The sequence below is a fragment of the Poecilia reticulata genome, chromosome 20, assembly GCF_904066995.2.
Source record: "Poecilia reticulata chromosome 20, P_reticulata-male-v2, whole genome shotgun sequence".
Lineage (NCBI taxonomy): Eukaryota > Metazoa > Chordata > Actinopteri > Cyprinodontiformes > Poeciliidae > Poecilia > Poecilia reticulata.
This window is the reverse complement of record NC_088849.1, coordinates 20027163-20042016: the sequence shown is the minus strand read 5'-3', so window position 1 is coordinate 20042016 and position 14854 is coordinate 20027163. Positions and strand designations below refer to the sequence as shown.

General features: G+C 41.3%; 1 protein-coding gene across 4 annotated transcripts in view; it reads right to left on the bottom strand.

Moving 5' to 3' along the window:
- Positions 1-14854, bottom strand: part of gli3 (GLI family zinc finger 3) — a 124090-nt gene that overhangs the window by 16702 nt on the left and 92534 nt on the right. For 3 of the 4 annotated variants that reach the window (XM_081601428.1, XM_081601426.1, XM_081601427.1), the window contains exons 6-10: positions 10286-10447; positions 5150-5354; positions 2353-2406; positions 2016-2232; positions 363-476 (exon numbers count right to left, since the gene is read on the bottom strand). In XM_081601428.1, the coding sequence (XP_081457554.1) occupies positions 363-476; positions 2016-2232; positions 2353-2406; positions 5150-5354; positions 10286-10447 (752 nt within the window). The remainder of the gene's footprint in view (positions 1-362; positions 477-2015; positions 2233-2352; positions 2407-5149; positions 5355-10285; positions 10448-14854) is intronic. The other variant, XM_081601429.1, reaches the window with a different exon arrangement.

Here is a 14854-nt window from a genome sequence, read left to right as displayed (position 1 = left end):
CTGTTTGGAAGATCTAATCCTCTGACTCCGCACGTTCAGCAGCTGTTCTCGGTTCTTTAACTACCTTCTGTAACTCTGCAGCAAACAAATACATTGGATGTTATTCTGGGAAGTTTAATTTATTTGGACAAAAAGATAAGGTGCACTTTGAACAACTCTGGACTTAAGGAAGTGCTGAGCTTGTAGTTCTGGACAATTGACTCAACAATAGAGTCAGTAACTGATTTTAAATTGAATTTATTCATAAAGCGCCGAGTCATAAGAAGGTACTTTGCAGAACAAAAAGGTCCAATTCATACCCTTTTCTTTAGATTTGGTCCAAATTCAATTTAAGGCGATCTAATTCAGGAGACAGAACCCACCTGCACACTCACCGCTCCGGGACTCGGCAACTCATCCTCCGGTTTCATTTTGGACCGCTTGTGATGCATCGGGTCGCCGGTGCTGCTCACAGCTGACTCGCTAGTCGGCTTAGCCTTTGGTAAAGACAAAACGCAAGAACGTTTCCAACTTTATCATTCCCCCCCTCTAATTGCATCGTGCTCAGTATCCCAATAGTTTTACCCTTCATAGGAACATTAAAAATGCATGTAATGCTTATAAGCAAATCCAATTATTTACTTAATCAACAAGACAAAACTGGTGGGGTTGACTCATAATGATTTCTGCAACTGAAGCTTTAAACTGAGCCAGCAAAGAACTATGCAATTCAGTGTATCACATTAGCGTCTCTAATCAGTGCAATTAAAGCAATCTTATGAACCAATTCCACCAATGAATGACCCGGATTTGGCCCTGGCCTAAATACGCCCTCGGGAGGATTCCTGTAGCACAATAAGCTATTTGAGAGGAGAAAAATTAACAGAACTTTTAAACATCTGGAAAATGAGACGGTGCTATTCCAGAGAATGCTGAGCTTTTCACGTAACTAAACAACTGCTTCACTTCTGCTAAAAGACGCATTTCTGAGTTGTGTTTAGGTATTCATTATAGGGTCAGGAAAGAAGTGTCTGCTCATTCAGGCTCGACTGAGATCTTCCGATGTCCACCTGTCTTCTGGAGAAAGATTTCATGGTTACATGAAAGAAAGATCTGTTCGGTGGAGTCAAGTAGATGCTTTCAGATGTAGGAACACTGTACAACCGTCAAGCATGGTAGTGGTAGCATCATGCCGAGTGAGTCCTTTGAACATAAAACCAAACATTTCGACATCTAGCAAGTGAGATCAGTGGTTTTGTTCTGGAAAACGCGGAGCTTTTCGATGCCTAGTGTTTCCAACTTGCGACGCATTTGAGCTGAGCTACATATTCATTTCTCAGGCAAGAACGAAGCACCTGTTCTAACATCCACGACTTCGAGCTCAACTGAAATGAAACTTTTTTTAAAGGTTTTTGTGACACTCTTTACTCAGGAAGAAGGGGAAGACATGCTACAAATGGAACTGGAGCCAGGAAATGAACCAGCATGTGGAAAGAAAGTTTTTGGATTAAAAAGAGAAAAATATTGTTACTGTCTCCTAAGACAAGCACTGACAAACAACATTTTCTTCGGTTTTGTCCAATTTCTGAAAATCATGGGATTCAAGAGAAAGGATGGGTAATAAACAGAATATTTACTTGAAATGCGAGATTGCACATAATGTAAGGATTGAGAAAAAAAACTGGGGGAAACCCCTTTTGGATCCATCCATCCATGTCAATATTCCCCACTCCTCCACATCCTTGTTCTCTCTCTAGTGATTAATGGATTCAGCAGAGGGATTCTATGCTAACAAGCCCCTGGTTGTTTGCTGCTGGCACGATGTCGGCACGCGGCATTGTCGTGTGCGCGACGGGCTGAAAACAGGAAACAACACGAGTAGGAGGAAGGAAAGTCCCAGGAGGGGAGAGCGTCGAGGGGACGGGGGTCCTGCCTGTACCTGCGCTTGCTTGGCTGATCCCGTTCACAAGTGGCTGGCATGCGACGCCGCCATCCATTAACGCGTGATGATGTATCGCAGATGCCGCTGTGCTCACCTGTGACGAGTCGTTGGAGATGGCCGAGCGATCGCCGGCGCCAAGCCCAGTCGGGGGGATGCCAGGCACGGCACGCTGGCTGGCAAAGGCCGGCGTAGGGTGGACTAACGGCGGACTGTGGCCGAACGCGGAGCCCACGATCCCCGGCTGGCGGCCCATCAGCTGATGGTGGACGTGTAACGCCACCGGAGTTGGAGGGTAGGGGAAGTTCAATGGGCTGGAGAGACGACAGAGTAAAGCAACTCTAAACAATACTTCAAACATTAATTACAGAAGCAATGAGGCAAAGGAGGGGAAGTTCAAGTGAGTAAATGGATTGTTCTGGATAACTCCTCACCCTGAGGGCAATCTGACATGAGATGGTGCGGTAATGCCGGAACCAGGGGGGCTGCTGGGAAATAAAGCTTGTTAACACAGTGAATTATCAAGTGGTTTGTGTAAGACAGTGTGTCATTCCTCCACTGGGCAAAATAATACAGATAATAAATAACCGTTAATCTATCTTGGAGCCATGTAAATAAAGTCACAGCATTTTCCTTCCTATGTAAGTCACAGTCCTCTGGAAATCGTTCGTACCGCTCGAATCTTTTTCACACTTTGTCACGTCACAGTCACAAACTTTAACTTCCTTTACAATACTTTTATGTGATCAACACAAATAAAATCAGAGGAGTGTGTTTTTGTATCAGCCCCTCTGAATCAATACTTCTTCTCAACCAGCTTTGAGGAGCTCATTAAAAACATAATAATAAATTATCTACATTGTTCTTTGCAAAACATCTCAATGAATAAATCGTGATGAATAACATCTGTGCACATCAGACTTCAGGCCCTGACACACCTTTTTCTTTTGGATTTAGTTCTGGACTTTGACAATGGTGTCCAAATCGAGGTCCGGGGGCCATTTGTGGTCTTCTGAATGATTTTTAGTGATTTAATTCAAAAATTGAACAAATCTGATTCAGATAGGCACATATATTATCTTTTAGTTCAGAGATATTCAAACTGTTTTTGCCATGAAGTCCAGCATTGTCAAATTGAAAACACTTGTTGGGGCACTTTTTTTTTTCTTTTGCATTAATGTACTATTAACACAGGAAGTACAAAAAAAAAAAACACATTTCTACTTACTTTTTATCTGTTGAAAAACAAACTGAAAATTGAGGATTTTATCAAAATTAGACAGATTTTTTTAGACCAGGAATCTTTGACATATGAAATTTATAAAATTTTTTGGACTAAGCTCAGGAACAGCAAGGTTTTGTGTTTCACCAGTATGGTGGTGCGTTAAAAGCAAATACCAAAATAAAAATGCATGTCACACTTATTGTTATTTGCAACAAAACCGTGAAAGACGTGCATTATTTTCCTTTCATTTCACACTGCAGAAATCACACTGCTTTGCTTTCTGATGAAATGCATCAAAGTTTTTGGTTGCAACGTGACAATAACGTGGAACAATTCAAGGGGCGTCGGTAATTATGCAAGGCGCTGTGTTAATCTGCAAACTGAGCTAACTTTGTTGATCATAAAAATCCCAGAAGCCTCCTCTGTGTAACGATCGTTGAACCTCCGGATAAACATGGATCTGTGTGGCTCGGCTTCATTCATTCTGCACGTTGACAATTGGCTCTACCCGCGACCCATATGTCTGCTGATCTTATTATGAGCCGAGTGGAAATCAATGGACCGAGACACATTTGGAGGCCCATCCGCTTGTCATATCACTCATCAGTCTGTTGGCTCTGGCTATTTGGATCCTGTCACTCGGACAGTGGCTGAGCGTGGAGCATGATTGATCAGCTCCCTTTTACAGATCGCTGATCAATGGCTGAGGGTGGGGCAATGGATCTTCCCCATTTTTCCCCTCTTCTCCGCTCTTTTCTTCTGCTTTGCTTTGCCTCTCCGCCGGTACCGGTGCATGATGTATGTGATGTTTCCCTGAGGTGTGCTGGATGACTGACACAAGCCGCCTGGGAAGCCGGCCGACTGGCTGGCTGGGAGATCGTCACCCACACGGGCGTTTGACACGAAAGCACACACATACACTCATTCGTGCCAAACGCTTTATTTATGTATTACGACGCCATTCTAAAAGGGAAAACATGCCACATTTTTCTGTAAGCTGTGTGCAGAGTGTGAATCACAAGCAGAGTCTTTGGTCCTGCCTAAAACAACATGAATATTTTTGCAAAGCAGACAATTTTCCTGCTGCAATTATCAACATACCAGCACACATTTTGTGTCTTTTGTGAATCTGGTAAGAAGCCAATGTCACAGATAGAGCTGAAACCACATACACACACACAAAACCATTTGTTTTCTTCAATTTTTGCTGCTTTGGGGCAGAGGGAGTCAGTTATGACTACCAAAATTATTCATTGGTAAATGTCACAAAAATTAGAGATGTATTTATTTTTTTTTTACACTTTCTTCAAGAGTAGAAGTTTTTAAATATTTTCAGGGTCCTTCCACAATAGTTTGCTGGACTTGAGGCCCATTCCTCCTGACTGAAGAGGTGTAACTGAGTCAGGTTCGCAGGTCGCCTCACACTCTCAGATTACCAGATCTATCCATTTCTTTTTTTTTTTTTTAACAAGAATATATAAAATGTTCTCATCTAAACTCTATATTTAGCAAATTAAGCCACAAACATCATTTTCTGTCCATTGATTTTCTGAGGGACTGAGATTAAGCTGTTGTGATAGCCACTCAAAAACTTCTGACATTTAAGAAAGCAGTTTCTTCTTTTTCTTCTTTTGTCAAACATAAATAATACAGGAAATCTTCAGCCTGATTTGACTTTCAAAGAGTGAAAAAACATATTCATCTGTTTTTTTTCCAAGATTAAACCTTTTGCAAACTACAATGAAATCAATAAATGTTCTAAAATTTGCTTTTTATAATGACAGTTTGCTAATGTTTAGAAAGTTTAACGGAAGGTAAAAGCTAACTTAAAGTTTGCATGGGTGGGATTTCAACTGGAAGGCTAGCAGACGTCAGATTTCTATCCAGGAAAATCCAAAAATAAATCAAACCAACCGTAATCTAACACGGCCATCGCCGTCCAACTGTTTTCCAGCTCTGGCAACCAAACTTTGGGGTGATTTTATTTCCTTTTTCTAGTGTGCTACCTGATTGCTCTGGCGGAGAGATGTCCGTAGGAGCCGCTGGTGGAGGAGCTGGAGCGTGAGCTGTTCATCAGTGTGGTAACTATGGCGTTCGGGGAGTTACGAATCATGGTCTGCAAATCGAGGCTGTGCTCAGAGAGCGGAGAGATGGTCAAGGGGCGCTTCCTGTTGGGTCGTCCCGGAAGCCTTGGGCTTGGGAAGCGCGAATCTGGAGGATGAGGATGGAGAAAGAAATTACTGCGTTGTTTAAAGCAGAGATGCTGGTAGCATGTTGTGGTCATGTGGTAGTGATGCAGCAGAGGATTGTGGGATGTTTAGCTGCAGGATGGAAGCAATGTCAGCTTTGCGGTCATGATTTCACTGCATCAAAATGGTCAGGAAATATATATAGTTTATACAATACTGGTAAAAATCGCTTATCGGCAACAACAGCAAATTTTTATATTGATGCACCCCCCCCCTATTTAAAGTTTACCTGTTTTTTTAGATGCTTCAGGCCAAAAGAATCAGCTAAAAAACAACCCAAAAAAACCAAACATTTGATGGTTCATACAAGCATTTCTGTTTAAACTCTAACCTAATCAAACCCGAACAGATGACATTTTTGTCAATCATCAGACAAAAGGCCCATCTCAATGAGTGTTCAGCTGTCACTTGATGCACTGCTTGCATTTCATCCAGGAGAAAACATGTCTTTTATGTTGGAGAACTGCTCCGACTGTGTATGGTAATATTTAATCAAGTCCAATTTGACTCGTTATTCAAATGCAATCAGTGTTGACTGGAAATACCAAAGAGGGGTTTGAAAAGGTAAAAGGCGGAAACGACGCAACCATTCTCTCCGCGCGCACAATGAGCCACGGGTAGAGATTAAAACATGACTTTTGTTGTCTTTTCACGCGGAGATGTCACAAACAAGACAGAGAGGGAGAGAGAGAGAAAAAACAAAACGGGGCAGATGGAAGGAGGGGACAAAAAAGCAGCGCTGAGGGGATGTCGCGCTTTGTGCGTGAACTGACACAATGACTTTGTGACTCAAGACTTGGAAATAAAACATTTCGAGTTATTTCATAAAGGCAAACAAAACCGATAACCCCCCTCCTGCATATTTACGTCCCCCTCAATCCATCCATCTCCCTAAAACGTAAATGCTCTATCTCTGGTTTGACACATTCAGCGATTACAGAGCGCTTCCTTTCACATGGTAATCAGAGAGTGTGTGTGTGTGTGTGTGCGTGTGTGTGAGTGTGTGGTGGTAGCATTCTGGCATCCACAGGCCTGAGCTGAAACTGAAGCATGGGGGCATTATGGAGAGCAACACCCTCCACTCTCTTTACATTTTTTTATTGTAAGGCGGATCTTGTAAGGAGGAGTGTGAGAACACAATATAGAGCACATGGGATTCCTTGACAGTTTGTGTTTTTTCTTATTCTGTTTTCGCCCATTCGCCAGCTGAAGCTATACATCCATCTAACCTCCTGCAAAACGTCTGCTTTCATACCTCTGATTCGGACAAATTCGACACCTAAAACAAGCCGCATCCACTTGTGGGAAACTGGAGGATGGTGGAGGTGGAGAGAGAGCGACGGAGAGCCTAGCTTGGGAGACGGGGGCCTGTGTGCCATCACTGCAAAGCCTCATGGGACCGGTGTTTATTAATGCACAGCCCAAATGATAAATCGGCCAACCGGGGAGACAGAGAGGGAAGCGTCCAGGCTCGTAGCAGCGCTGTCCCTCTAATTTCCTCTTGATTTATGGACGGGATGGCTGGTTACTCGCCGCGTCATTAATTTCGAGGGGGCCGGGGAGGTTTTCGGATGGGCCAGACTGACGGTGGTGGAAAGAAAAGTTGGTTCCAAAACTGGGGTTGAACCCTCAGCGACCCACCTGGGAGGGGGGGGCGACTATAATAAATACATTCTACTTTATGGAGTGTAAAAGTAGATCCTGGAGATGGAAGCACAATACAATAACTATTGTTCTTACAATCATCAAGGTTATAATCCTGTGACAAGCAGAGTGTTCAGAGAGAGAAAACTTGTACTGAAAAGGACATTTCTGTCAATTCAGCTTATTTAGGATACAGAAAAGACTGATGCCCTGAAAGACAAGGAAAAAAATTATTTTCTTCCAAATCTAAGCAAAAGTTTCTTCTTGTTCTCATTTTAAAGTTACGGTATTGTAAAAAATATGCATTAAAATAAAAAAATTATTATTTCACCGAGGTTTTTTAAAATGTTTCCATATATTCCAGACACCCTTTACATAAATCACACCATAAATTTATTTTTCTCGTAATCTGAAAAGGTTTTCGTCAGATTAAAACGGTTCATATAGTCATTTATGTAATGTTTTATTACATAAATGACTAAAGCTGACTAAATGACTGAAGCTAAATCTGGGAAATTTTTTTAAGCTAAAAGTTAAGTATTAAGTATTTCTCGTATTTCTTTCTCGTACTAGCTCTTTTGGGTTTCCTTGTAATTTTTTTTCCTCTTTTGCTCTGTTTGTTTAGAATGTTTTCTCATTTTTGTTTTTTATTTGTTTGTCTTTCAAAGAAAAGTAAATCATTATCGAAAACAAAAATATTGATTTATTACTCTGAACATCTATTTATTGATACATTTATTTATTGTTGGAAATATAACTTTAGATCAACTTTAACATGTTCCCTTAGATATACTTTTTTGTCATTAAGGGCTTCCATATAAATGTCCTTTTTTAAATTTTTCACCTTCATATAATTATACACTGCTAAACTGTAAAATGAGCTGTTTATACTTCCTAAAAGTACAGAAACAGTACTTTAATGGAGATTAGATGTGTATATTGTTTAAATGTGATTAGGTGTAAACATTTGAACAATAATAGCTGTTTTGCCGGGCTAAATAAAGCAACACCAGTGTTTACATCTTAACGTAAACCTGTTTATGCAAACGGTTTCCTATTAGCTGAAAAACAGCACAGAGATTAGTTAATAGAAGCCACAAATAAACATCGTAGTGCAGAGTATACTTCAGTCAGAGTGATCTATGAGAGCTATGGCGCTAATTAGGCAGTGCTAACGCAGACAATAGACCATTAAAGCACAAATAGGCAGGACAGGCCCATTGTTTCATTAGCAGAACTCTCTCTGAAGGTAATTACACTCATTTGGAAAGGACTAAAATAGCTTCATGGTAGCCCAGATTATCACCGAAAGTCTCCTGATAGACTTCGCTCTTTCCTAAAATCCGCCAAAGCTTTAAAGTGTTAATTTTTTTCCCCCTACACAGGAACACACATCGCCTGAATGTGATGAGTTATTACCAGCAATGATCACAGGCGATTTTTTTTTTTTTTAAGAGAGGAGCACCGCATCTCCACTTGAATTTGGCCCTAATTGTTTTGTTTCAGTCTATTAATCTTAAAAAGTGACACAGAAGAAAGGATTTCTCTCCCGTGATGAATGGTGGGACATTCCAATTCCCACTTAATAGCAATTAATTTTCTGATACCCGCACAAGTTTGGCTAGTTTTAATTAGTTTGTTCGGAGGAACAGTGGGGGGAAGTTCACCCCCGGATTTCCATGAAAGCGGTGTGTGTCTGACTAAATACGTTCCCATCAAAGGGAGCGGGGTGAGGCTGTCTGACCTCTCTAAGATTCGATGTGCCTTTAATTTCCTATTTACACTTTAAAATAACTCATTAGCATAAGTCCTTTGCGTACAGTCCTGAGCCAGACACGTTAAAACAATGGCTCATTTAAATCATGTCAAAGTAAAGTTGCAGAAGTTGAGGAGTAGCTGGAGGAATATAGATATATATAGAATAGAAGATGGGAGCACTGTGGTGGTGCACTTTTAAGGGTTGAATTCCCACAGGGGCCACCCACAGTTTGCTGAGAATGAAAGCACTCATAAGACGGAAAGGTGCAATCCCAGCAGGGTGGATGTGGTGGGTGTCTTTCATCACATACGGCTGCGCAAAATACTTTATTAAATGCTCGATAAAGTATAATTTATAATTAAAGCACATTTCTGTTTGACCTAAAACTCCAAACCCAGGAATCCAAGGCAACAGTGCAGTACTTTTAATAATTATACTACATTTATCTCCCAGGTAAAATAAAAAACACTCAAAGAAATTTTTTTTTTCACCAAATCACTGGCGGAACAAGGATTGTATCTTAAATATATTTTATAATTTCTACGTTACAGCTTTAAGGTAATTAAAGTTTCAGTTTAAGTTTAATTTCTCTTCAAAAATGGAAAGACAAGAGATCATGGCAGTGGAGTGAGGCAGATGAGTGTAGATCCCATGGAAATGGCTTTAGATCTGATTTGTTCTTGTTGCGCTAGGAGCCTCGTAAGAATAACAATAATTAAAAAGCAACTGTAGACTTTCCCAAAAATCTGAGCATAGGTCTTCACGAGGTCTCGTGTTTCTCCAAAACATGAGGAAAAATAAGCACAGAAATGCTCAGAGATCCTTTCCTCCGTTTGCTCAAACCTTGTAAGCTGTTCTAGGGGAGGAGAAAGTGGAAACTGTTTGGTTATACAAAGTAAAACAGCAGCGATGCCTCTAACTGTGGTCCAATTGATTTTGTAATAAAACTCTGCTACTGCATTAAACATGAATTTATTTCCAGGTGTTTCACTCATCTTTACCAGAGACACTAAAGACTGAGGCTGATGTAAGTTTTCTGTTTTGCTTTAAATGTTTTCCTCAATCTCAGGAAGATTTCTACACCAACCGGTGTAGAGTAGTGTGCTGTATTTCATCTGCAAATCAGGATAAATAAAAAAATACTTTTTTTTTTTTATCTTTAGGAAATAAAATTAACCTTATTTGTATATGCTTTAGCCAAAAAAAACCCCTAAAGAAACGGTTCATAAACATTTCAGATACATGGTATGTACACAAATAAATCTCAACGCTTTTCATATTATTCATTTCAACAAGTCTGAGGAGGTTCCCAGCACTGGTTTTATACCTGAATGGTTCGTATATCAGAAGTGGCCAGAGTCTAAAGACAAAACTTGTAGAGCTAGAAGAAATGTTTTATCAGTATTAAATAAGTTTAAAAGAACGTTCCTTCAACAACAGGATCACCTTCTACAAGGAAATCTGTTCAAAATGCAGAATCTGAGACTCACTCTCCATCGCCTGCAGGTACTCCATGTGCAGGGCGGTGGCGCTGCTCGCGCTGCCGGTGGACGCCACAGACGGGAGAAGATCTGTGGCGTACGGGCTGCGGTGGCCCGCCAGCAGAGCCATCTGGTGGTAGTAATCAGCTGTGGTCAGACCGGCGTGAGGCGCTGCAGCGGGACAAAAAGGAAGTTCATGTCAGCAAAAGAGGAAAAAACTGAACACTTAGAAGGAAGCTGGCGAGAGAGCAGGAAACAGCGGCTTTAATTTATTAGGCGGTGAGGGAAAGCCGACAGCAAGAACACCTGCGCTGCGTTAGAAAACTTGCACTCATTTACTTTAGATGATAATCAGCTCAGCAGAACAGTAATGAGCGCATTAGCAAACCCCATCATGTTAACCAAAACAGCTGCACAGGGAGCGTCACCTGAAGACTGGAGTCTCACTGGGGATTCCCGCTGGCTCCCAGATCACAGCGAGTGAGTTAGCAGCATAACTGATCATGTAGCAATACGGCCCATAAATAGCTGTTTGCTTTAGGTTCTTCTCTAATCACCTCTTACAATGTTGCACACAAGTGTTGAAGACTTGAACTTTTTCACATTTTATTTCACAATATTTCAAGATATTTTCTTGGGATTTTATGTGACAGACCAATGCAGTTTAATAGTGTATTCAGCCCCGTTACTCAAAGCATGACCTTTTGCTTGACCTCAAAAGCTGCAAGTCTTTTGAGGTCTGTCTCTACCGGCTTTGCACATCTATACACAAAGTCCATTGTCTTTTGCAGAATGGAGAGGATATGATTTAGCTTTTTGGTTTGAATAAGCTTTAATCAGACCATTTCGTTCTGAGTCTGTGCTAATGTTTACGGCCGTTGCTTTGCCCCAGTGTCAAATCGATTTCTGTGTTCGGCTGCACACATCATCCCTGTGCCTGCTGACGGAAAGTGTTCCCACACAATGATGCTGCCACCGTCATGTGCAGTTTGTTCTTCTACTAACCACGTTCCCTACAAGGCTTTATGCAAAAAGGATAAGGAGGCGTTCTTCCTTAAATTTTTACGTAGGGCAGATTTTTAAAGTGCATATCGAACCGCTGACATGAACGTCCGGTCAACTCTGCTCCGTCCTGAGCTGCGGATGATGTTCCCTGTCTGGCTCCTCAGTGTAGGAGGAAAGTTTTCCATTTCCAGATAGTGGGGTTATTTCCTTTACATCTGCACACTTCCCTTAATCTCGCGCCGACCTGATAGCCTGATAGATGTATTAAACAGAGCTCTGTACGTTTCCAGTACGTTTCCAGTATTGTTTTTAAACTTCACCTCGGCTTCTTCTCTGACCTGTCTGCCATGTTCCTTGATCTCCATGATGCTGGTTGTTCACCAACGTTCTCTAACAAACCTCAGAGGGACTTGATCTACGATTTAGGTGAGGGCTATTGTTTGAACTTTATTTAGGGGTATCAGGGTAAAAGAGGGGCTGAATAGAAATGTGGATTTTCATTTCTAATGAAAAAAAAAAACTTGAAAACCTCCATCTATTTTCCGTTCTCTCCCACAATACTGAGGTAGACTGATATTCTTTCCATCTTTTACTGAATGTTAATTTAATGCATACGGCTATAAAATTTATTTTGAAATCATTGGGAAAGGGGCAGATTAAACAATACGCTTCGTCTTCATGCAAAATAATGTAAGAATGTGTGTATAATTTAGTGATCATATTCGCTAAATCGAGTGAATAAACTCACTGATTGGTTGAGCTGTGTGGCTCCAAACCCAATAAGATCCACTGCAGTTGGGAAGGGTGTGAATATTTCTCTGCGTGTGTGTGTGCGTGTGTGTGTGGTGAGAGAACGTGGGCCAGTGCATCTTTTGGCAAACATGCCGCCTGTGTGGCGCACGCATCAGCGCTGCAGTCTGCAGATACGCAACCTGCTCCTCAACTCTGCTCCGTTGCAAAACAAAAGGGGCCTAAATCTTCTCAGATGGATCTGAGCGCACAAAAAAGACACAGAAACCATCCTGCCTCCACTTGGTTTTCTCCCTCCGAGTGCTCCTTCTTTCCAAGTCGCTCCCTCAGTCGGAGTCCTTGAACCAGAGCCTAAAAATAAACATCTGGCAGAGGGCTTCTGTATGCAAATGTTGTAAGAAAGAGGGAGAGGGGAGAAAGACTAACAGTGTGGTTTTTGGATTAAGATATGGAATCGGTTCAGACCGCTGAAGCTCCTTTTCCCCCCCAATTTGAGAAATCAAGTGGAAAATAAATAAAGAAACAGTGTGTGAGGAGATTTCCTCTTAAGTCTGGCCCGCATGCCTGCAGTATGCCTCCACGATTGGCTGAGTGAAAGGAAAGGAGGAAGGAAAAAAAAAGAAATTGTAAATTAATTCGATCTGGCTTTTATGTCTCCAGCAGAAGGGGGAGTTTCTTAATTGTCACCAGTGTTCCGCCTCGGCTTTGCTTTCGCATTCAGCCGTAATGTGTCCCATTCAGGATCGGCGCGCGGAAAAGAGCTTTGTGGAATTTTCTAAATCAGAAATGTTGGCATCCGGGTGCCATCCTGGGGGCAAAAGGAGTGCGGGGTGGAGGGAGGATGGGGGGTATGTGGAGAAGGCAGAGACTCGCCTCAGGACTCGGCGAGCTGAGCCACCGGGCGCTCCTTCGGCACAACAATGGGATCAGGGGCAAGCCTACCTCTGAACCGCTTGTCGTGGAGAATATATAACGTGAAAACGCGTGAAAGCAAATGTGTGGCAGAAGGAGGGTGGCACTAAATCCCACCCACTTTTAAATCTCCATTAGATTCTGTTAATTAATTCATCATTATTCAAATGTACTTTTTGCTGGGGGAAGAAAGAAAAAAAAAATCTTTGCATATAGAAGAAGGAGGCTCCCTGCAAGCGCAGTGATATACTAACAACACAATAGCTGATGGGTTAATTAATCACCGAATTGATTAAAGGAGTAATTAGGTGCCTCATTCACCATTCACGGCATTATGAATTAAACGGGGGATCATGTGGTAGGTTGGAGGAACTATTTTGATTTAAGGCAATCTGAGCCTGGCGCACATTACGCTATGGTAATGGAAAACCTGGAGGGCAGAGAGTCGGAGCCGTTTCCAAGCGCAGGAGAGGGGCTGAGTGAAGCAGACACTTCAACCCTCACTTAGAGGCTATCAGGTCGGCACGAGATTAAGGGAAGTGTGCAGATGTAAAGGAAATAACCCCACTATCTGCCAATTCACACATACATCCAAACATCAGACAGGTAGCTGAAGAGGCAGTTTGTGACTCATGTGCCAAACTCTTGATGGCTGAGGATGTAAAGAGCGAATAATGGGTCATTTTGGGGATTTGAAGATCTAAAAGCCGAATGTAGATGGGGATCTTTTTTAGCTAGAGCTCAAGGAATTTGAAGGAGACGGGTCTTGACCGTAACTGTATTTTACAAATAAATGCCTACAGGAAACCATTTTGTAAAGTGTAATAACTTGACATATTCATGAGAACATGTTGTACAGTTAGAATCTCCTGAAACTCTGTTCAGACTTTGGGATGTTGCAACCTTATTTTAAAATAGATTAATTTCTTTCTCAACATTCTGCACATAAACCTCCAAAATAACAATGTGGAAAATCTGTTATTTGCTTCCAAGTATATATATATATATATATATATATATATATATATATATATATATATATATATATATAAATCAAGTGTATCTAATTATTCATTTACTTTGCTCAATATTTTCTTGATGCACATTTGGCAGCACTTACACCCTCAAGTCTTCTTGAATATGATACTTTGAGTTTGATACACTGATCTCTGACCATTATTCTTTGCTGAATCTTCCAGGATCCAGTGTTTGAATGGGAAAAGTTGGTGCACGGCCATTTTCAGATCTCTCCTGATGGGATTCAATCGTACGGTCTGGCTGGGCTGCTCAAAGTTGTCCTGATCTTTGATATCTCGGTTGAATATTAGGGGTCATTGTTCTGCTAAAAGATGAACTGTCGGTCCAGTTGTAGGTCATTTTCTTAGTAAAAGGAGTGGCTTCCATATGGCCACTAACATATATGCCTGATGGGTGGACTGCTGGAAAGATTGTTGTCCTTCTGGAAGGTTTTTTTCCTTCTCTCGTTCGGATTAGACAACCAACCAGTTTTATGAGGAGTCCTGTTGGTTCTTCCATCTAAATACGATGAAGGTCCGGGTGCCATCGGGACATAAAAAGCAGCAGAAATCTTTTATAGTGAGTACTCTGTCTTCAGACAGTTCTTTTGACTTCATGTTTAGTTTGTACTCTGACCTTATACAAAAAGATGAACGCTCTTCTGAATTCCTGAACTGAATTGGACGGGATTCCAATCCAGACCAATCGAGTAGATCAACTTTGAGATGATCAGTGGAAACAGAATAGACGTTAATTTAGATTTTTTTTTAGTTCTTTATTTTTAAGATATTTGCAGATTTTTTTAAAAAATCACCTTATTGGGTGTTGTATGTAGAGTTTTAAGGAGAATTACTTTAGCCTAATTTGAAATTAAAGTGTAACAAAGAACAAGTG